The 22,889-nt window shown below is 40.8% G+C and overlaps 2 protein-coding genes across 6 annotated transcripts in view; one reads left to right on the top strand and one right to left on the bottom strand.

Annotated features, from left to right (window-relative positions):
• LOC110395770 (aldo-keto reductase family 1 member B10-like) lies at positions 468-9,262 on the top strand. The gene is made up of 10 exons (XM_021390583.1): positions 468-623; positions 1,282-1,449; positions 2,489-2,605; positions 3,329-3,406; positions 4,286-4,408; positions 5,759-5,865; positions 6,050-6,131; positions 7,376-7,459; positions 8,314-8,396; positions 8,747-9,262. Exons 1-10 carry the CDS (start codon positions 555-557, stop codon positions 8,787-8,789), a joined length of 954 nt encoding a protein of 317 aa, XP_021246258.1. The 5' UTR covers positions 468-554; the 3' UTR covers positions 8,790-9,262.
• The window catches only part of CALD1 (caldesmon 1), a 187,712-nt gene continuing 175,353 nt past the window's right edge, over positions 10,531-22,889 (bottom strand). For 3 of the 5 annotated variants that reach the window (XM_021390531.1, XM_021390541.1, XM_021390561.1), the window contains 7 exons: positions 19,393-19,436; positions 19,222-19,300; positions 17,693-17,830; positions 16,623-16,718; positions 14,241-14,324; positions 13,877-13,910; positions 10,531-12,211 (listed from right to left, as the gene is read on the bottom strand). In XM_021390531.1, the coding sequence (XP_021246206.1) occupies positions 12,180-12,211; positions 13,877-13,910; positions 14,241-14,324; positions 16,623-16,718; positions 17,693-17,830; positions 19,222-19,300; positions 19,393-19,436 (507 nt within the window). In that variant the 3' untranslated portion in view covers positions 10,531-12,179. The remainder of the gene's footprint in view (positions 12,212-13,876; positions 13,911-14,240; positions 14,325-16,622; positions 16,719-17,692; positions 17,831-19,221; positions 19,301-19,392; positions 19,437-22,889) is intronic. The other 2 variants (XM_021390571.1, XM_021390551.1) reach the window with 1 other exon arrangement.

Genomic DNA, 22,889 nt, shown 5'->3' with positions numbered 1-22,889 from the left:
CTGCTGATGCTAGCCAACATTTCAGCTGAGTGCAGGGAACCAATGACCTTGAACACCCCACAGTGGTCCCACAGGAAGTGATACAGGAACCCATCCTTCTGCAAAGAGAGGGAATGCCTAAACTGGGTAAAGAGAAGCTCATGCTCCCTTTTAACGAATTCTTCTGAACAGTGGGTGAATCTGATGTTTTCTAGGAATAAAAGAGGGAAGTTTCAGGCCATTTGTCTGCTTGTAACTGAGGACATCTGTGCAGGATACCTCCTGCAGCAGTTGTCCCAACATTCTTCTGGCCCACAGCGCTTCAGGAGAAGGCATGCAAAGCACTGAGTTCACCACTGAATAAGGCATTTCCACTTCAACAAAAAAATAAATGAATAGAAAAATCCTTGGCAGCCAACCAAAACCTCAACATCGTGGGCCCCACGCCTTACGAAAGCCTGGAGGAGGCGGAGAAGAAGGCAGGGGCTGGGCTGGGCCAGGCTTTTTAAAGTGCCTGGGCGTGGCACTGGGCATGCAGAGCTAGGAGGTGGCCAACAGAGACAGGTGGGGACAGGATGGCTGTGCCTTGCATGGAGCTGAGCAATAAGATGAAGATGCCCATCCTGGGGCTGGGCACCTGGCAGGTAGTGGGGCTGTGGTTCTTGCGGGTGCTGCAGGGGTTAAAAGGAGAAGGTGGGGGGGGAGGGTTGGAGTGACGAAATATATCAAATCAGGTTCTGGAGGGCTGCCTCACTGGCGTAACTGGGCAGATGGGCTGTCAGGCGGTGGGCATGGGGCAAGAGGGGGGAAAGCGAAGAAAGACGGCAAAACGTAAAACGAGAGTAGAAGGAGGAGAAAATCCAAATAAAAGGGAGGAGTTGGGGTGGAGGGGAGGAGGATGTGGACTGCAAAAGGCTTCCTGTCCCAGCGCTGGCAGCTTCACCCTGTGGGATGGGGCTGCAAGTGGCTAAATTCCTTGGGTCACACTGGGGGGAAATGATAGTGTGTTAGCCTACTAGAAAGGGCAGGGTCCAAATCATAGAATCAGAGACTCATAGGGGCTGAAAGGGACCTCTGGAGCTCATCAAGTCCAATCCCTCTGCTAATTTCTGGCAGAAACGAACTTTCTGTTCCAGACCCAGTGCTGCAATCCTTTCCCTTCAAAAAAGGGGAAGTTAAAATTCAGTTTACATGCTGGTGACAGGGAGCAGGAGCTGGACAGGGAGACTCTGGGGAGCTGTCACAGTGAGTGCTGGCAGGAGGCAATGGGGGGGTTCATGGTATGGTTGTGCTTGTTTTCAGGCTCCTCCGGGAAAGGTGGAAGAGGTGGTGAAACACGCCATCGATGCTGGCTACCGCCACATCGACTGTGCCTATTTCTACCAGAATGAACATGAAATAGGGAATGCAATCAAGCAGAAGATCAAGGAGGGGGCTGTGAAGCGGGAAGACCTCTTCATTGTCACTAAGGTACAAGGATGCAGGAATGTTGGTGCATTTAATTTTTCTCACAGATAAACCCTTATTTCATCTATAAAGTAACCTAAGGACTTGTTCCCTTCTCCAGTGCTTATTTCATTATTGTGGGCTATGAATTCCATTCTTTATTTCAATTTTGACCGAACTTTATTAGGAACTGGTGAAAACTTTGGAAAAATAGCATGGCTGTTGCTAATCTGACAATTTCATTGCACCTACTGAAGGTTCATATGCATGCCCTATAGAAAGATCAGGAAAAAAATACAAATCAGATGTCTGAATTCAAAGACACTGTACTACTTACTGGTGTGCAAGATATTTGAAAATTATGTCATGTAGAAAATGTAGGCCCGAAAGCAAACTGAAGCTAAAGTATGTGACTTAAGTCTGAAATAGTTTGTGTTTGTACTCTCTTCCTCATGTCATTCACTTGTCTCAGCAATGCTGACCACCACAAAATGAGAACACATCAACTAAAAAACTTCTGACTTCTGGGTTTTCTAGCACGAAGCCATAGAACATTGAGCATAGATAAGCTTTTCCACATACTCTTCATTTTTGTTTAAGAACAATTTTTAATGTGAATAATTCTTGCAAGTTCTACTTAAACAACTTGAATTTTCATTTCAAAAATAATGAAGTAAAATTCAGAGCAGTCCTCACAGTGGCCAGATCAAAGGGACAGAAGGAGGGTACTCTACGGTGCTCATGAAATTTGGTCTATAAAAAAAAATAAGTGTATATAAATAATCTATAATGGTAGAAATTTTGCTGTGTCAAATACACTTTTGCATTTGGTTCTGAGAATCTCTTGATTGTCCACATGATTGTCCATCTTCACTACTAACTTCTTTACTTGTGTTATATTTGTCATATCCTACTATTAAAATATTAGCATCCTTGTCTTCAGAGAGCACTGAGTAGCTGGGAAGGCAATTGCCTTTCCTGACCAGAAAGGGAGAAGTTCTTCTTCTCTGATCTGGACTGTGTAAGTTGTAGAGCCACAGCTGAGTTTGGTTTCTCCCCGCAGTTGTGGAACACATTTCACGAGAAGTCTTTGGTAAAGGAAGGGTTCAGCAGGAGCCTTACTGCACTGCAACTGGACTACATTGACCTCTACCTAATGCACTACCCTATGGGATTCAAGGTAGTCCTGCTCTATATTCCTCTTTTCTCCTTACCTGAGTAGAAATACTGTTCATTCTCTCGTCTATGCTGTGTCCTTCTTCATAACACAGCTAGGATATGCTACGGTTCATTTTGCTCCTCCCTAAATCTGACAGAAGCAAGCATTCAGTTAGTAACTAAGCAGTGGTATGTTTGAGGGTGTGGGTCTGGCTGTCTGTTTCTGTTAAGAGTGAGATAGCTGTGGTTAGAAGCCCTCCTAATGACCTCTCTGGGTCTTCAGGGAAATTGTAACCAGAGCATGATGGTGCAGTTTGGGATCATGACCTTCTGCTGGGCCAGATCTGTGTGAACATCTCAGCTAGAGGTGTTGGCTTGAATTGGAGCAACCAACCGTGAAAAAATACACATAACACAGAAAGAACTTGCTCCTTTTTCACCCAGTCTGCACCAGTGTAAAATAAATAGAAACTCTAGAATAAAGGTAGGGGTGGGTCTGTTCCCTTCTTAACAGACCTGCTTAAGTTATTAAGATGTTTACTGCTAATCCCTGTCTCTTTGTAATGATTAGTTTGTAGAAGTATGGCTCTCACCCAAGAGAATACTGATGAATATGAATAATTTTTAGTTATGTGATATGTTTAAAGAAACTGCTGACTTCTGACCTGTAATTCCAGTCAGAAATCTAGTATATGGTGGGAAATTCAACTCTTAAGTCTTTGTGACTTCTGCCTTGAAATTACAGGCTGGTGAAGAACTGTTGCCTGCAGATGACAAGGGCATGATTATTCCCAGTGATACAGATTTTCTGGACACATGGGAGGTAAGTTAATGTTTGGTCTTCTGTGCATGTGTTTAAACTAAATACAGCAGAGATGTGCATGCATAATGAAAGTAGGGGATGGGTTTGGGCACCGAAGGTAGTCACAAATAATTATATTTCATAACCAGAAAACAAACAGCTGCTTCCTCTTCTTGTTTTGAGGAGCAAGAAGGGTATGTCTTTACTATAAATAAAGAGGAGAAACCTATCAGCACTGTGGATGCTATCACTAAAATAATATTTGAATATGCACAATGGTAGATCTGAGGTATAGGTTAATACAGGTGTGGCTGTTAATTTACTGGGAGTTTCACACAGATAAAGAATTCTTGCACTTTTCAGCAACGGGCTTCAGCATCCTTCAGTCCTACTTTCCTTGTGGACTGAGAGGATTCAGGGTCTGCTCCTGTTATCTGCAACACAGCAATGCTATGGCTCTGGGAATTCAGTTTTTCCCTGCCATAGTAGAGTACAATTTCAAGAAAGTATGTTGTATGTGTTAGCTTATGGCTAACATCCTCCCTGCTGTGTCCTGCCAATGCAGAGGTAGCATGCTGGCTCAGGATGAGGTGGAAGCATTTCCCTTCCTTTTTCAACCCTAGTAAAATGACTCCCAGAGGAGCCTACACAAAATATCTGCACCCTGTTAAAAAAAGGTTGGCCAACTCATTCTTCTCATGCTACTTTCCCATCTGCAATATGATGTAAAGTACTCAGATAATATGAGATGCAAAGATTTTCAATTTTTAAATTGAACATACCATTATTTAATCTATTATGAGTTGCTTATTGGTTTCTCAATAGCTTTAGTGAAATAAAATATCATGGTTGACAGTTAATATCACTTTGTTAGTAAACAATTGTTGTCTTCCTCATTAGGCCATGGAAGAGCTGGTGGACTGTGGCAAGGTAAAAGCCATTGGAATCTCAAACTTTAACCATGAGCAGATAGAGAGAATCTTGAACAAGCCAGGATTGAAATACAAACCTGTAGTTAACCAGGTAAGAGTTTGATTTTCATTGACGTAATCTAGCCTTGCAATATTCCTTAATATATTCCTGCTACATTTCAGCTCTTAAAGCTGTTTTCTGCCATGTCTTTTAAATAGTTTGGTGCCATGGAAAGAAGCAGTAAGGTATATTTCATTGTCTGAAAGGTCCTCCAGGTCAGTGCTGCCTGAAATATACAGGGCTTCACTACAACGGCAGTGCTAATGGTTTTTACCTGACAGAGGTCTCGAAAGAAAAAAAGAAAAGGTTTTTTTTGTAGATTTTCATGTGTGTAATGCTGTGGTGATTTGAGAATAATACCGTATAAAACATGAACAATTTGGCTTATTCCTATCACAGTAATATGAAACAGATGAGAATATTTCACTCTTTAACTTCAGAAAACAGTGAAAATATCTCTTGCCTTGTATAGGTCCTTCCAATTTTCTGCTGCGCATCCCCTTTCACGCTCCCAAGTACCACTCACATCACAGCACAAGTTGTCACAGGCCCACTTCTGCCAGCTCTGGGATAACCAGCCAAATCTCCGCTGCAAGCTACTGCACCAGTGTGGCAATGTACAGGAATGCCTCAGCATATTCACTAGATTTATTTATTTTTCAACACAAAAGAAAAGACTTTACCAAACTTCATTATAAAAAGTAGGGTTGAAGCAAACATTTATATCACGTTCACAGACTCAACAAATTCAAAAGTCCTTTTTTTCTGTGGAAAAATATTCTAGCAGCACGGCACAAATACATTGTTTTTTATTAAAGCACTAGCTTTGCACTGGGGAAAATAGGAAAGCTTATGCACATGCAAAGTATTATTAAACTTTATATAATGCTTCCGTAAGAAGGAATAAACAAGAACATTCTGGCTACGTACTTGAGTAGGAATTTCAGCAGCCAGGGAACAGACCACAGCAACTTTCTGAAGGTCAGAGAGCCTGCAGCAAAGCAGCACCAAGGACCCGTGCTTGTTTGTGTATTCAGCACATCATCTAGAAAATATCCAGAAAGGCTAAGCTAGGGAAGCTCATGCCCCCAGGCTTCTTTGGAATCAGGCAGACTCCCTGAGGAGAGGTTGGGTGACTCAGAGCAGAAACTAAACTTCAGATGTTCTGAGCTGCCCCTCTGAAGATGCAGTCCTGTTCTCCTGACTAGTTCAGGAAGGCTGATTCGCCTAATTTTTGCCACACATTGCTGTGATGTGAATAACTTTTTTAAAAGATCTATTTTAATCATAAACCTGGGAGTCTTTTCACATTACCTGTCACTCAAGAGGAATTCAAATGTTATGCTCTGGAGCCCAGTGCAGACTGCCTCCATGCCAACCACCGCGTTTCTCTGCTTGCAGATTGAGTGCCATCCATACCTGACCCAGGAGAAGCTAATCAACTACTGTCACTCTAAAGGGATCGCTGTGACTGCATACAGCCCCCTGGGCTCTCCTAATCGTCCATGGTAAGAAAGCATGGCAGCCTCTCCGCACAAAAGACTGCCACTTGCAACTAGAATCTTTGCAGCAAAGTATGTAAATGATGCAGCTACGATGAGAAGACTGCTGTTGCTTTGTTGCAGATTCTCTCTTCCTGCGGAGATGCTAATACATCTCTATCTTCAATGTCCTGTCTTTTGTTTTTAATAGGGCCAAGCCAGGGGAACCTATGCTGCTGGAGGATCCTAAGATTAAAGAAATTGCAGCAAGATATCATAAAACCCCTGCCCAGGTAAGAGGGGTTGACAGAGCAAACTGTTCTTCATCCTTAGAGTCCTTGCAGGTGCTGCCTTCTCTAGGGATACTATATAATGGAGTTGAACTGCACTTGACTCTTTGTACTGACCCTGTTCTTACTGGTATTCATATGAATTACCAGGTCTTTTCTATGAGATCTTGAGTATTGGGCTTGGGTGAGCTGGTCAGTACTGGTATGAGCTTACCTCAGGTGTCCCCTTTCCTAGGAAGATTCCTTCTGTTCCCAGAGAGAAGTGCTTGCTCTTCTGAGAACCCCTTTCCTCTGAGCTTTACCTACAATCATCAACCCATTACTCTTTTCTCCAGCTACTTTAGCTAAGTTATTCATAGAATCGCAGAACAGCTCGGGCTGGAAGGGACCCCAAAGCCCACCCAGTCCCAACCCCCTGCTGTGGGCAGGGCTGCCACCCAGCAGCTCAGGCTGCCCAGGGCCCCATCCAGCCTGGCCTTGAACGCCTCCAGGGATGGGGCACCCACAGCTTCTCTAGGCAGCCTGTGTCAGGGCTTCACCGCCCTCTGTGTAAAAATTTTGCAGACTGCTTGCTGTTTGCTCATCTTCCCAAAGAATCGTTGAAAATTGCTCATTTACTCAAGGTGATTATTTTTCTTCATTGCTAGTCCCACTAAAGAGATCTTGCCAGTGGTGGACAGGAACTGCACTTCAAACAAATCCATATGTTCACAGGCAATCAACCATAGTCATATTTGAAGACAGGCAGAGCAGGAAAAAATGCATGCAACAGTCTCCTGATGAGGGGGAAAAGTTTTAAATATATGTATATCATTTAAAGTCTTGAAAAAGCTTTGTGTAGGTGAGGTACTTGTGAGCCCAAAACAATCTGCAGTATTGTGCTTATTTGGCCTGAGCACCCATGTAACACAAGCCAGAAACAACATCGTTTTTTCTCCCCTCCACAACCCAAAAAGAAAGAAAAATCCTTGAGAAGCAAAGATGTAGGAAAAAAAAAAAGATGTAGAAACAGCATAAGCCAGAAACAACCGATCGTTTTCTCATTAGACCATAAAAAAATGCTGGAACATCAAAACTGGCCTGTGCAAACTTGCAGTCTCCCAGAAAGTGAACACGGTTGTAGAAAGAGGAAACTGTTTGTGAATAAAGGGGGAAAGAGGGCAGGGAAGAAGGAGAAAATACACAAAATGCATTTGAATAGCTTCCTAGGCAACTCTGCGCTCATAATCTTCCTTGTTCTTTTCTAGGTTCTGATCCGGTTTATTATCCAAAGGAACTTGGCTGTCATTCCCAAGTCTGACAAACAGCAGCGCATTAAGGAAAACATGCAGGTGACGCTTCCACCGGGACTACTGCAACCACAGCCATAGCTCCTCTGTGTTTCCAAGCAGCACTTGAGAGGCATTGGAAGAGGAGCACAGAAATGTAGAGATTAAGGCCTAGCACTATAACCAGACAGAATTCTTTTTTGGGGGAAAAAAGCATCTTGTTCCTGTCAAAAGAGAAATGGGTTACAACAGGGAGGTTGGAGATCTACAGTGCTGGAAGTAGAATCCCAGTTTGGGGCTTGCCCTTAGAGGTCCTCACTAAGCCCACTTTCCTGGGGCAAAAAGGAACCAACTGTAAACACCTGACCCAGTAATTGTCTGTCTCATTTTGAGGCTGTGGTTCCTCTTGGCAGGGAAGGTCATCTGGATGCTTGCTCTGAAGACCTACTATCTTAGATGGTATCTGTGTTACTTTCAGTTCATGCTGCAAAATTTGGACTCATTTCTCCTATTAACTATCAGCAATAATCCTTAGATGACATTAACTGAGATAATGATTTGCAGTTGGTACCCAGGAGTCCTCTGTCATAGCAGCAATATTTACTGACAGCTCCAGTATTTATGACACACGGAGTATTCTGCACTTAGCACCTAAGTTCTCTGTTAATGTATTACAACGCAAACAGAAGTGGTGTTTGCATTCAACCACCTACGAGATATTGCTATGAACAGCACCTCAGAGAGAAAGGACTAATTGGTAAATTGGTGTTTGGCTAAGAAACAAGAGGATTTTTCAGCTACCCCTAGTGTGCGTGCAGTATATTCCCCACTGAAGTTATAACAAATGAAGGAAGCAGACAGTATCTAACTACTTTTGAACCTAAGTAAAAAGAGCATTTTGGTTTTCTTTCTACTAGGTGTTTGACTTCGAGCTGTCTAAAAAGGAGATGGATGTCATCCTCAGCTTTAACAGGAACTGGAGAGCAGTTCCGGTGCCACAGTATGCTCCTTATTATCTTTATTATCCACTATGCCTGTCTATCTTTGTATTTTCATACCCTGTATCATGAAAGCATACGTATGAGAGGACTTTCATGTAAAACTCTGGAGGTCAGGTAACAAGACACTTCCTGGAATGGACACCAGGAGGAAGAGTCATTCAGGGTCTTCCATTCAGCATCTTATCGTTGCATGTGCTTGTTCTCAAGCCTGTGTTCCAACTAATGACAGCTGTTAGCTGCAAGTCGTCAGTATGTTGGCAGTGAAGAATGGAGACTACAGTAGGGAAATGCATCTGAAGACACTTGGTCCAACACTTTACTTAAATAACCAAGTTCTTTTTCTTCTTAGGTCTGCCAATCACAAGGACTACCCATTCAAAGCAGAATATTAGCACCTGTAGTTTCTGCGACCTCTCCACGTACTTCCTTCTGGATTACATGTCCTCTGTTGCTGAGTCCTGATTTCTTCTCTTGAACTCGACAATCATTGAGAGTGGTTTACTCATCCTCCTTTTTCAGGAGGACACCACTAGCTGGTGAAAGAATGCATCACTGGGAATGGGCCTCTTGTTGAGAGGGTTAGCAGAAATCTGTTTTTACTTTTTTTTTTTTGTAACTCAACAACTCATTTCTGTTTTTCCTTCTCTTGCTTAACTAAAAACATGTTTAGCAAATGAAAAAAAAAAAACGTTTTATGTAAGTAACCAGATTTTTTATGTTGTTTTCAATGTGGTAAGTCTTACTGGCTCAGGAGTGGCTGTTAAGGAATGTGGTGCTTATTTACTTTGCTTTTTATGTAGTTGTGATTTTCACAGTATGAATCATTAATGCTTTAAAGTTTTATATGAATAAAGATTGAATAAAAGCAAACCAAAAAAAAGTCTGAATAATCACAAAATATCAGTGTAACACTTCGATATTTTCATGTAGTTAATTATAAAAACACACCCGAAGTCCGGTTTTCAAATTTTAATACAGGAAGGAAAGTCTCCTGTGGTTCCTGTACCAGGACAACATGAAGAGAGGAACTAACTTGGGACTTAGGCATCAAACAGGGTAGAGCTGTACCTAAAAATGATCTTTCTCTGAACAACCTGAAATCAACTTTTTGTACAACTAAAGGTAAAAAAGTGAAGACAGCAAGAAAATACGCCCAGCGGAACACAAGTTCTGGAAATGTCAAACAAAATTAGGTTTTTGCAGTTCTGCTGGTAGGATTCAGCAAGCAATGTATCCAGACAGGATCTACTTTATCTAAGATAAATACAAAAAAAAAAATCTTTTATTTAAAAACACCAATGCAAGCACTGAAGTAGACTAAAAATTGCTTTGAATATTTTCAGATAGATGATTCTAGACCAAAGCAAAGGCAAGGTTTAAAAGTCTATTCTGTGGCATTGAGCGCACTGACGACAGAAAGTCTGACTGGGATGCCAGGTGAGGCATGAGTTAAGGTGCCAATTGGATAACGTCTCAAAAATCATCACCTCACCACAGCATCAAAATGCCAACACAACGTGCAGTACCACTGCCTCATCACAGGGATTCCTCTGCAGCCAATGCCATGGGGAGGGGTTGCCCGTTCAGGGGACAAGGCAGGAACAACTTGTATGACAGTATTTTCCTAAAAGCAAAACTGATTGTGCCCAGCACAGTTCCATGCTCTCGGGAAAAATAAAAAAATAATTAAAAAAAACATTAACTGGGAGCACATTTCCCCGCAACAAGAAAAAGCATCACTGCAGCCCAGGTGTGGAAGCACATCCCTGCTGAGCTGCCTCACCGAGGGAAGCAGGAGAAACATTACAAACACTACAGCTCACACAGAGAACATTTCACAACGCAGCAGAGCAGGCGCCATGGCACGAGGTCAAGTACCTGCTTTGCTGGGCATGCTGACTTCTGGATGTTGTCTCACACTGACAAGCACGACAGTCAAGATTTTTCTTTCTCCCTTTAAGAACACATATAAAGCTGCTGCTTTCAGGACTTAGCTCTCTGGTGTAGGATGGTGTACCAGAAAATACATCCCTTGAGCTTTGTGGCAACAACACTGTTTCACACAGCCTTAGTGGGGATTCCTACCTCAGTCACAACAACTGTTTCATTCCTACTCATTAACAAACAGGGGGCTGTTGATGGAAATATTCCATTTATTGTGAATGCAGTTTCAGAATACATCGTTTGAACAAATCCTTTTTATTGCAGCTATCAAATGTATTTGAAAGACTCAGAAGAGTGTTTACAAAACCCCCAAACAAAAAACATGACAACTCATAGACAATGTCAGGCATAGCTTCACCCCCTACAGATAACTACACGCATCTCTATGTAAACAAGATGTTTCAGCCAAGCAGGGGAGCTCATCTTTGGGTTAAAATATAACATTCTTCTCCGTTAGGAAGAAGTCAGATGCTGTAAGAGATGGAAGTGGTGAAAGGGACAGATCCTGGTAGTTTCGATGCACAACAAAGCTGTTAACAATGCACTCGGGGGCTACTTCAGCTGCTCAGTTTATGCCATCTATACACTGTAGGATGTTGAAGCTAAACTGTATGGCATGTACATTCAAACCAAGCTGACATCTTATAGCCACGTGGTTACTATATACAAATCAAAACATCTGTAAATAAGATATTTGGGAGAGAGAGTTAAAAAGAAGCACTACAGAGATAGAGGTTTACTTCATTTAGGTGGACCTGGTGTACGGCACTGATGAATGGCAAGATTTAGTGTACAGTCATTTGAAACAAGCTCCAACTGTGCTTTATTTTACTTTTTAATTACGGTAGTTTTATATAAATTAAACTACAATGTTTTATACAAGTGACCTATTTTTGACCCTCTATACCCTTACCTTTTCCTCTTTTAAAAACTATAACTTTCTTTTTAATTACCCATTACTGGGCAATTGACATTTAAATTTTTTAATACTTATCTTGCCATACCTCTAATGGCAATTATGAAATCTTACTATAGGAAAGTGTGTGATTTTGTCTTTATCTTTTTTAAGCTGTGATATTGGCTAGTTATGTATGTTTATTACTAAATATAATACTCTAGCATGTATTAAAGCATTCTACTGTTAGTAGTGCCTTTAGGCTAAACTTTGTGAAGCTATGTGTGTATATATTCTAAATTGCAATCAATTACTAGTCACTAACAACAAAAAGAAATATCAGTACCGCTGTCAGCTAACATAATCATCCAAATTTATGTATTAACTTAAACTAGAATGGAAAAATTGATACTTTAAAAAAAAAGTATAAAACAAAACAAAATTAAAACAAGTTATTGATGCAGTATTTCTCATGACATGGGCAACTTACAGAAAACATGACATTGTCAACTAAAGATATTTCTTCCATGCCTCAGTCTAAAGTGCAGAAGGAAAGACTTCTGTATTCCAAAAGTAACTATTGTTTTCATAGGTTTACTGCACACCTTTCTTGAGCAACTTCACTTTAAATGTACTTTGGGTTGACCTCTTATGCCAGCTGAAATCACTGTTCCGATCCATAGTTAGTTACGACTGTCAGTAGGAGGGTCTGTATATTTCACAGCATGGGTTTCTTTAGGAATAAAGGTTCTTGTGCAAAGGCAGTACTATTATGATGAATGTCTAGATTGACTATTAAATATAGTGCTAATATACATGGTTTTAACTGGGATAATGCAAAAAGACATTTTGGTAAATAAACATAAATATAAAAAGAACAATTTAGCACTTTTTCTTTCTTTCTTTTCCCCCAGCTGATTGGTCCAGCGTCTTTAGTAGCCTTCTATGGTTCTTTCTCAAATTGTCTCAAACCTGCTGAGAGAAAGAAAGATTAAAGATGGCTTGAAATAACATGAACGTATCTCTGAATTAGAAAGGGCATGGCTCTAGATTAACACACGGCATAGCATGGCAGAAGGCAGGACATGACTGGGATGTTGCTGTGCTTGGGCACTGGGCTCTCTTAGAGATGGTCTCCAAGAAGACAAGCAGGATTTCACTGTGATGCCACCCTCACCTCCAACCCTGGAAAGCAGCTCAGGAGCTTCCCACCGCAAAGGCAGTGCATACTGCACCCAGAACATTACCTCTCCCAAGCCATGAGTGGGTGGCTACCATAAAAAGCTACAGCGCTGGGCACACACACTCCAAGTCCACAGTAAAACAGAAATCCAACTGTTGAAAGCTTTCTACTGCTATTCCTCTGCTGAAGCCCTCATCTCAGCCTTCGAGAAGGGTTCAGTATTACTGTATCTGCTCAGCTGGACTGCTACTGCGGGGCTCAATGGCACAGCCATGGGAGCAGAGCTGCACTAACACTGAGCCAGTCTGAAAAAACCCTCTCAACACTGCTATTTGAAAAAGAAGAGGAGGTCAATTCTATTTTTGTGAGACTCTAAGCTGACAAAAAAATCATCCACAAGCATACCACAGCTCATGCTTCACAAATGACACAAATGAAGGTGAAGAAGAATGTGTAAAAAAACATAGCAAAGGTTTTCTACGTTTGATCATTTCATTCCTAATGAAAAAAAAAAATCAAGGGATATCGCAAGGTAACTGAATACTATTAAACTGATCAGTAGATCTCCACTCTTCCCAAGTGGTCCTTAGGCACATATTTCCCCTAACTGTTTTTCTTTGGAGTGTCTTAGATTAAAACAAAAAATTAAAAGACCACATACAAGCTAGGAGGGGAATTTCACTGACTTCTTGACCTACAGCTAGGTTGTGTTTCCTAGACTAGTAATTTCAACATAACAGTAGTAGGACTCTTTTTGCCTTGCGAAGACCAATGCACAGCTCCAGCAAAAGCAATGACACTGCTGAGTGCATCTGAGCTCCATCCCCATCTGGGTGTGCCAGAGCAGATGGGACTAGTGACCAGCAAGGTGAATTTTCAAACACTAACAGTGCGGAGTTTTCAGCAGGCTTCACTACTGCCCAGTGGCAGTACTTTAAATCAGATGTAGGGCTTGATCTCAGCAGTGCCGAGTTCTTCCATTTCTGCTAAAATAACGCAGCTTTGCTTTTTGGGTTCTCCCTTTCCTCTCATGAAAAGTATATCCATTCTCTCTGCAGCCTTTTAAAGAGCCTTTCCCAGATGCCTGGTATTTGCTGCAATTAGTTAAATGACCATCCCAATCCTCAGACCACTCAGTGTAATGATGCTCTTCAGCTATAGCAAACTTGATATCATGTCACTCGTACAATGCTTGCAAACATGGCTGGAGAGCTTCTTGTCCTCAGCCTTCCCAGATGTTTCAGGCTTATTTCTCAAAATAGTAGTCATATTTTGGTGATATTGCAATGGAACTTTTTTTTTTCCTTTATTTGGCAAAGGAAAAAAAGGTGGGGTTTTTTTTTTTTTGCATCAACATTAAAAACTGTAGCATTTTAAAAACTCAGAATTGTAGTATCTGTACAAAAATGCGCCAACATTTTTTCTTAATAGGCAGATGAATTATTAGAATTACTTACCATTAGTCTCTGATTTTTTCCCCATAGCTGTTACCTGTTTGAAAAAGTAATAACTCCTTATAAAAGTTGAATGTGGGGAAATGTAGTTATTTATAATAGGGGGAAAAAGTCATCCCAATGCTAAGGGCACAGTTCCAAGCACAAGTCAGTTCATCCAAATAGAAATATAGAAGTTTCATGCTATCTATGACTTACGGTGCCTCACTGCACTGCACTTTTATAGACAAAAAGGTACATTAATAACACAAGACATGTAGAGGACTAATTCCAGCTGACTGACAGTATGGCAAACAGTGCCTCCCCCAACCCCACAAAAAGCCCCACACAGAGATATCAACACCTCAACCATGTGCAAATGCGTTACCTTTGAAGAAGCAGCAGCTGGCTTTTCAACTGACTGCTTTTCCCAGAGATTACGTTTGCCGGATACATCTCCTGGTCTTAAGTCCTGTATTTTTAAATCAATGAAAGAGAACACGCAACAAAACAAAGCTTTAGTTCAGGTTTATCTTAATTTGACAGAGGAAAAGTTAGAATGCGACTTCCTCATAAGAAGAGTAGAGGAGCATCTACAAATGGTAAATATATTGTTTATCAAGTACAAATCTCTCCTCATACATACATGCTTTAACACAAAATCCAGACCTGCTGCATCTATTTGTTTTTTCACAGACAGGCTAAAACGTATTACATTTATCCCAGACAGTACAATGAAAAGTTACTTTTTTAAGGAAAATATAATTCTTTGAAATAATATTTCAGTCAAGGAGTAATTCTATGGAAGTTTATCTCAGGTACGTTCAATCAGAATCAAAATATTTCATTAAAATAATAGTTTAAAAATAGAGTTGGATTTTAATACAGCAGATCCTTCTCTGCATTCTTAAACACACGTTTCAAGATTTAACACAGTAGTCACTCATGTCCATTCGAATTTCCATTGTACAATGTCCACTGAGTTTTCTGCACACAAGGATTTCTAACCTAGCATAGAAAAACACTTAGTGAGGTACAGACACCTCTGGAAGAGGTGTTTGAACCCAACAGTGAAGTCATAGATTAACCAGCCTATTCTGTACCCCAAAAGGTGAGTTCAGCAGTAACAGGGAGAATGATGTAGCAAAATTGCAGTGGACTGTCTGCATGTCTGCTCTCAAGTACTTCAAAATATTTATTTATTGTGGGGGGATGGGGTGGCGTAGGGAGTTATTCGCAACTAAGAAACTACAGGTTTCCCTTTGATTTATCCTTATAGAAAAATAAAAACCACACAGATATGCATTATTCTTCAAGGTCAGTTATAGACAGATTTACCTGACCGACTTAGAAAACAGACCCACAAAGAAGAGGAGGACTGGAGGTTTCTTCAAGCAGAGATATTGAAAGAAGAAAGAAGAATCTATTGAGAAAGAGGGAAATGAAGACATGGATAGAAACAGTTGTCTGAGGAGAAAACTAGAGGTTAGTTTTATGATATCTAAAAGATGAAACTTAGAATAAAGAGAAAATGTGGAGGCAGATTCTGTACTCATTTTCAGCACTTGCAATTAAATAGAGCCACCATAATCATAGAATCATAGAATGGCTTGGGTTGGAAGGGACCTCAAGGATCATCAAGCTCCAACCCCTCTGCCGCAAGCAGGGCCGCCAACCTCCACATCTAATACTAGACCAGGCTGCCCAGGGCCCCATCCAACCCGGTCTTGAACACCTCCAGGGACAGGGCATCCACAACCTCTCTGAGCAGCCTGTGCCAGCACCTCACCACTCTCTCTCAGTAAAGAACTTCCCCCTGATATCCAACCTAAATCTTCCCTCCTTCAACTTAAAACCATTTCCCCTTGTCCTACCGTTATCTACCCTTTCGATGAGTTGAATGACTTAATAATGACTTCTTTTCTTTTTTATTACTTTCCATGAGGACACAGTCTCTATGCAGCAATCAGTAAATACGGACTTGAGGGACAACATCGCAAATTGCAAGTTCCTCTTTGGTACAAATAAGCACGTGAGTGAAGAAAGTGTACATCAAACTGCACCTTTTACAAAGGGCAAGTGAACCAGCAGAAACAAACTACACAAAGCTATGGGAAGAAACCGGTTATTTAATAAAAGCCTAAAGCTGAATCATTAACACAATGAATGATGTCTTTCCATTTCCCCTGGGGAATTGTATGCCTAGAGCCTCAGTTCCTCACCTCTGCCCTTAGCTACCCAACAATTACCTGTTTCTGTTCCTTTCCTTATCTACACTGTTGCTTCTCACTTTCCTACTTTACTAATTTGTTCACATTTTCTGCTCTGATTCTTGCTGAAGAAATAGGCAGGCTAAAGAGCCTTCATTAGAAATGACATTTATGCCCTAAAAGGATTACAGTATTTCAGCTATGTCTACAAAATTACTCAGAAGATTTTTACGGGGCAGGGGCCAAAGCACAAGTGTTTCATTCAAATTCTATGCCTGGTAATTTCTGAATTAACAAGGCCTTCACAGACAGAAAAATCCCTCTCTGCTAGGGGAGCACTGTCTCTCTAAAACACCCCTCAGTTTTAAGATCAGAATCACCCTGTTCCCTATCCTCTTTTCTAACTGTCCAAGAATTAACAGTGATGGGCCTCCAGCTTCCAGGAGAGGATGGGCAGTAATGTTCCTCTAACGGCCATTAATCAATTAAGGAAGCACCGTCACCACATCTGTCCCAGGAGAGAACCCGCTTACAGAAGAGATTGTTGCAGGTTAACTTACAGAAGGTTTTGGAGCAGGTGATTTGTTACCCTCTGGGGTCTTGGTTAACCATTCATTGATACGACTGGAGACACCAACTTTCAGTCCGGCAGTTTCCTACAAAATAATAAAAGCTAATCAGAAGACTTTCAGAATAGCTTCTGCTTTATTTGTAATGGTTTGGATTTAAAACCAAAGCCAAACCCGAGTTTCATACAGCAATCCTCACTATGGTTATGGCTGAGAGTCATTCTGTCTACTCTGAAGATACTACCACTATGATCTACACAGCACTGCTTCCCTCTAGTTTTCATTAATGATAAATGTGGTCTGACAGAATCATTTTCATTTTAGTGCTAACCCAAAAATAAACCCTAGACACAAACATTCTATTTCTGTCATAACTTCAGTCTCTAAGGAGAACAAAATAGCCTAAAGAAGAAGGAACACCAATAAGTTATTTGGTCTAGCTTTTTGGTTTGTTAAACTATCTTTTTTTCAAAAAAGTATACAACAGAGGAGTTAACTGGCCTAAAATTTCTATCATTTAAAGAAATCTTAAAAGGCTAAAAAATTACCAAAATTTCTTGGCTATTTGTAAGTATCCTCCTTTAGTCTATGGCTTGGTTTTTCCGCTAAGGTGAATCCTCATCAGCTTACATGAATTTATAGGAAGGAAATCCGGCCTTAAGAATTTATGTAAAGTAGATAAATGTCTCATGAACGCTTCTATCCATGATCTATAAAACATCAGTAGCTTGTCTGTTTAATCTTACTCTGCGCCTAAAAAGAATCTTTCCCAACACAAAGAATTTCTTTGTACCCAGCTTGAACTATCCAGATACATTTGTCTAAGATATCTGATGTGACTCTGGAATGTCTCATAACTTAGCACAGTGTGTCACTAAATTCTTCCATTACACTCAATATTGCAGCCACATCGTTCTGTGGATTTCTGAGGATTTCAAGATCCTTTGTGATATTCTTCACCAGTGATATGAAGAGGAGCAGTCAGGCTTACTCAACATGAACTGCAAGATAAGGTCCATAATATAATTCTATATAATTACCATGTGAAATTAAATACATACCTTATTTGGTGTTCCTGTTCCCCCAGGTGATGAAAAAACATTCCCTTTCTCCCACATGCTCTTGATATTACGGACACCCTCAGCTGGAACAGGAAGGTCAGAGGCTGCTGGTTTGGCTGGTTTTGCAGCCTTGTTGCCCTGCAAAAGAATTAAGGCAGCTGGCATTAAGAGACAACCTTGTAGTAAGTGCTGCAGAATGCAGTAGCTGTAAGTTCCAGCAGCAACCATGAAAAGACGGAGAGAAAAGACCCTGCTAAAAGATGCCACTGAGACTCTTCTCTTTCTGATTTGCCCTTGGTCAGGCACCCTTGACGCAAGAGGCTAAGAAAACTACAATCACGCAGATTTTTGCATTTCTTACACTTCTAAAGGTTGTAGAAAACCACTGCTCTGAATGTAACCGTTCCAAGGTTTTAATTTGTCTTCTTTTGAGTCACACCACTCAAATACTGACATACTCTCAGCATTTCTCTTTCATTATCATTGCTAGGGAAGTTGTTATGCAGAGGCAACTTTGTCATCCATCATCAGATTTGCTTTACCTGCCCCAAACAAGTTAACCTCACAGCTTGCGATTCTAGAGGTAAATTTATGTTGTTACATTATATTTGGAATTATGTGGGGCTTTTTAGGAGTGGGGTGGGGGTGGGTATCGATTTAGGGTTTTTTGGCAGTTTGTCTTTTGCATGGTTACCAAAAGAAGTGGGCCAAACATAGCCGGTTCCTTCTCTTCAAAATTCTTGTACATTATACATAACACAGACTTGAGAGGAGTAGGAGCTTATATGAGCTATCAGGATAATATCCCTGTTAATGATCTTTTTATTCCCATTATACTTATCACCTCAGGTCTGCTGCATTAACCAGTATCTTACACATTACCTGTACTCATTGTCTTATAAAAATAGTTTATAAACAAACAAATAAAAAACTACTTTTTCTTGAAATATGAAAAGAAAAAATAAGCCAAGTTTTGTTTAAAAGAACATTATTGGCTGTTCTTTGTCAAAAACACCTGGGATTGAATTCTACTTGTCTTCATTACTATTAACCTGTTTCTTCTTTGTCACTTCGTATCTTCCTAATTCACTGAAGTGTCTCACTGCCCAGAATTTTCACACTGAAGTGGCAATAAGCAAAACAGGCCCAGTTCCTCATTCTCCTAAATAAGCTGCTAAGTCACCCTAAGCAAATTAGCTCAGGATGGCTGTCATCTCTCTGCTGAGAGACAGGATACAGATGTCACTCAAGAGATGCTGACTGAATCCTTCAAGAGCTTTTCCAAGCTGACAAAGCAGACAGTATATTTTGTAGTTCGAAAGGGAAGACGTGAAGCAAAGACTATGTTTAAATGCATATATTCAGGTTAGTTATTGGCACACCTCAAGCATTTTGGTTTTGGAGTCTCTTTAAAAAGAGCTTTTGGGACAAAAAAAACACTGATATTTTTAAACAGTAAAATATAGGGTGATTATTAAAGCCTCAAAGCCATTAGTAAATAAAGCCATTGTGACCTGGAATTAACTTACCACAACTGCACTAGTGTATTGCTCAAGTCTACTGTCAATCTTTGAGACAACTGCTGTCGTGTGGGCAGGTTTCATACCACTTTAGGGAGCAGAAATAAAGAAAGGAATTATTATTCCCTCTGATTAAACATTTTGACTGAATCTACAATCTGTGTTGTTGTTTTTTTTTACCTCTTCTGAGCAGATTTGTTCAAAAATTCTGCTCGTTCTTCTATCTAGAAGAGAAAGAAACAAGAGTTACAAATTTTAAGGTAACACAGGCAGCTTGAACAAGACCAGAATAAAACACCATTTTAAATGACAAAAGATCAATCTAAAAGAGATGAGTTCCAACAGAAATCACTACAGACACACACAGAGGTTTATAATCAGGAGTCTCAACAGATGCATTAAGAGTGGATATAATTTTCTGCATTAATGAGTTTGTATTGTGTGTATTCTTTAGTGTTTCATTTGTAACAAGAGTTTAAATCAGCAATGCAGAAAGGAAAAAAAAGGGAAGAAGTTTATAGAATCACAGAATTGTTTGAGTTGGAAAGGACCCTTGAAGGCCATCTGGTCCAACTCCCCTGCAATGAACAGGGACACCCACAGGTAGATCAGGGTGCTCAGAGCCCCATCCATCCTGACTTTGAGTGTCTCCATGGACGGGGCACCCACCAGCTCCCTGGGCAACCTGTTTCAGTGCTTCACTATCCTTAGAGTAAAAATTTTTTTCCTTATATCCAATCTAAATCTGCCCTCTTTTAGTTGGAAACAGCCCCAGCTCTCAGCCTCTTCTCTTAGGGGAAGTGTTCCATCTCTTGGATCATTTCTGTGGCCCTCCTCTGGATGCTCTCCATCAGGTCCACATCTCTCCTGTGCTGAAAACTCCACATCTGGATGCAGTACTCTGGGCGAGGTCTCATCAGCACAGAGCAGAGGGGCAGGATCACCTCCCTCACCTGCTGGCCACGCTTCTTTGGATGCAGCCCAGAATACAGTTGGCTTTCTGGGCTGCAAGGGCACATTGTTGGCTCATGTCCAACTTCCCATCCACCAGTACCCCCAAGTCCGTTTCAGCAGGGCTGTGCTCTTTCCTTATGAAAGGAGCTGCCAAATTTCCATTTATATCCTTCACAAGGGCAAGAATATACCTCTTCAGGGAGACAGCAAATTTAATAAAGATTGTCTGAGAGATATCAGACTTGGCCAGGTTTGAAGCTTAGCCATGTACCCTTCTTCATGCATGTTTTTTTCAAGACATCAACAATTTGACTGCAAAAAAAAAGCCATCAGACTGTACTTTGCTCATGTTCAGCAGTTTCACCGTTGAGTCAATATCTACCAGCTGTTACTATACAAACTGGTATCTTACATATCATCATTATTTTCTCTTCTGCATATTGGAAAATACTGTAGCATTTCCAGGAAAAAAAAGAATCACGAAGGTATCATAAGACTTATGCCAAAGCTCTTGAAAATTTGAAAACATGAAGACTACCTCCCCTAATGAAGTTTTAAAACGTTTCATGAGAGAGGAATATATTCGCATTCAGGATGAGAAATATTTTAAACGATCAAGTCCCACATGTCTCTTCCACATTACGTTGTTCTATTTTTTGTCTCAGGCTCTATACCTTCACTTAAGAGTAAAAAAAACACAAGGATATCTCCAGGGGACAAAAATGACTATTAATAAGCCTGGTCATATTTCTAGGGATTCCCTGGTCTCAGTATGGGTTGCCCATTCTCAAATCACTTTAACAGTGACTTCTGCAGCGCTCCTGCCTTCAAGGTAAGGCAATGAGAGCCCTTCCTTTACATGGTTCCCCTCAGTGCCCTTTAGCATTCAGGCTGTATGAGACTCGTCAATCATACACCGATCCCATCTAAGAGCATGCATGTTTTCCTTCTTTAGATCACATGACCAAAAACTCAGGTGTTCCACATCAGTGTAGAATTTGCCCCAAAAGACAACTGGAAGAGCTCTCCAGCTGGCATCACATCCATCTCAAAAGCACCTCTAAAGTTTTAACAAATACATACAATTTACAGAGTAATTTATAGAGTTTTAGTTACCAATAAAAGATCTCAATGCCATTCTAAGCAGAAAGATGGGCTTTGGCTTGGACATGCACCAGCTGTTTCACATCACTCTCACAAGATGGCAGCAATACACCAGAGAGGAGCTGCAGAGCACAGCAGCACACATGCACACACACAGGGATGCAGCTCTGCGGCTTTTCCTCTTCCATCCTCACAGTGAGCAACTTAGTTTTTCCCGAAGGAAACATAGTCAGCGTTGCAATGAAACAAGTAAATTATTTGATTTAAAGTGGATTTAGATGGATTTATGATGTTAAAACACATCACCTCACCTCAACTATGGTATAGTACAAAAAGTTTCCCAAAGTACTGATTTCTGGACCATAAACAGCAGTACTCAAAATATGCATTGTATCAACGAGAGCTGTTGGTTTCTCCCATTCTCTGCACGCAGGAGTAAGTCCCCCAGCTGCATCAGTGAAACACTGGCTTGTAGGAAGAGTGATAAGGAATATCCCAAAGAATCAGACCTCCAGGTAACTACGCTATAAATCACTTACAGCATCTTCTAGTTCAGATCAACTAAGATTCCACTCGAACTCTTACAGAAGGGACAGATCTTAAAAGCTGTTCAAAATAAACTAAACACCAGACTCTATAGAATCTTCATACGTTCATAAAGGAGAGACATCTCTACACAGCAGGAAAACCCGGCTGGCACGGGCACTGGGAGAACAGGCTCGGGAAGAGGAACATGAATTACTGGGGTCATAGTAAGAAGATGTGGAATTATTTCTTACCCTCTTGAAACAATAATGCTCTGAGCACTTGCTGTGGTATCAGGAATAGACTGGGAACTGTTCAGAACAGGAGGATGGGAAAGCAAACCAGAAATTAAGGTAAACAGGAGAGTAGTTAGGAAGTAGCCCACAGAGCTGGACATGATCCTCTTCCTGAGGAAGCATGTGCCTTATCTGGATGGGTAACACATTTTCTGCACATTTATATAAGGACTTGTTTTATAGAGCATTTGCCTCAAAGCTCTGCATGCCATGCACTGAAGAATATATTGTATACATTTAGAGCAAACACACCTGTGCACACAAATGCATTCAACATACAGCTCAAATACATTAAGACTGCACAGCAACATCTAAAGGTTATGTTCTACTGCACAGCACACAAACTCCATGCAAATAATTTTAAACGTTTGACACATACAGTAAACAATATTACAAAATAGATCTGTAAGACAAATAGGGAAAGCAAGGTAGTTATCACAAAATGTAAGGTATTTCCTCAGTTTGAGATCAAGAAATAAAGAGAATCTTGTTAAACACTTTGGGACTATGTTTTGTCACCACGGAATACTTTCCATGCCTCTACCACAAAACACATATACTCTGAAAAGTCAACCTGCCAGTCTCTAATTAAACTATGAACAGAGAAAAAGAACATGGGAACTCATGCTACATCTCTCCCACCTAACCTTGGTTGCTTGAAAGTTTAGCATTTAGTCCAAACTACTCATTTTTCCCTTTATAGTCAGTGGAGAGACAGAAGATCTCACCTCACCCTAAGGAAGGCGGGCCTGCTTGTCCAACAAGGCTGACTCCTCACTCTGTCAACTGCCAAATAAG

Source organism: Numida meleagris, chromosome 1 (assembly GCF_002078875.1).
Source record: "Numida meleagris isolate 19003 breed g44 Domestic line chromosome 1, NumMel1.0, whole genome shotgun sequence".
Lineage (NCBI taxonomy): Eukaryota > Metazoa > Chordata > Aves > Galliformes > Numididae > Numida > Numida meleagris.
This window is presented reverse-complemented; position numbering and strand designations above follow the sequence as displayed.

Excerpts from the sequence above, each read along its gene's own strand:
- LOC110395770 (XM_021390583.1), top strand. The coding sequence starts at position 555 with ATGGCTGTGCCTTGCATGGAGCTGAGCAATAAGATGAAGATGCCCATC. Across the intron at positions 624-1,281 it reads TGGGGCTGGGCACCTGGCAG|GCTCCTCCGGGAAAGGTGGA; the intron begins GTAGTGGGGCTG and ends GCTTGTTTTCAG. Across the intron at positions 1,450-2,488 it reads ACCTCTTCATTGTCACTAAG|TTGTGGAACACATTTCACGA; the intron begins GTACAAGGATGC and ends TTCTCCCCGCAG.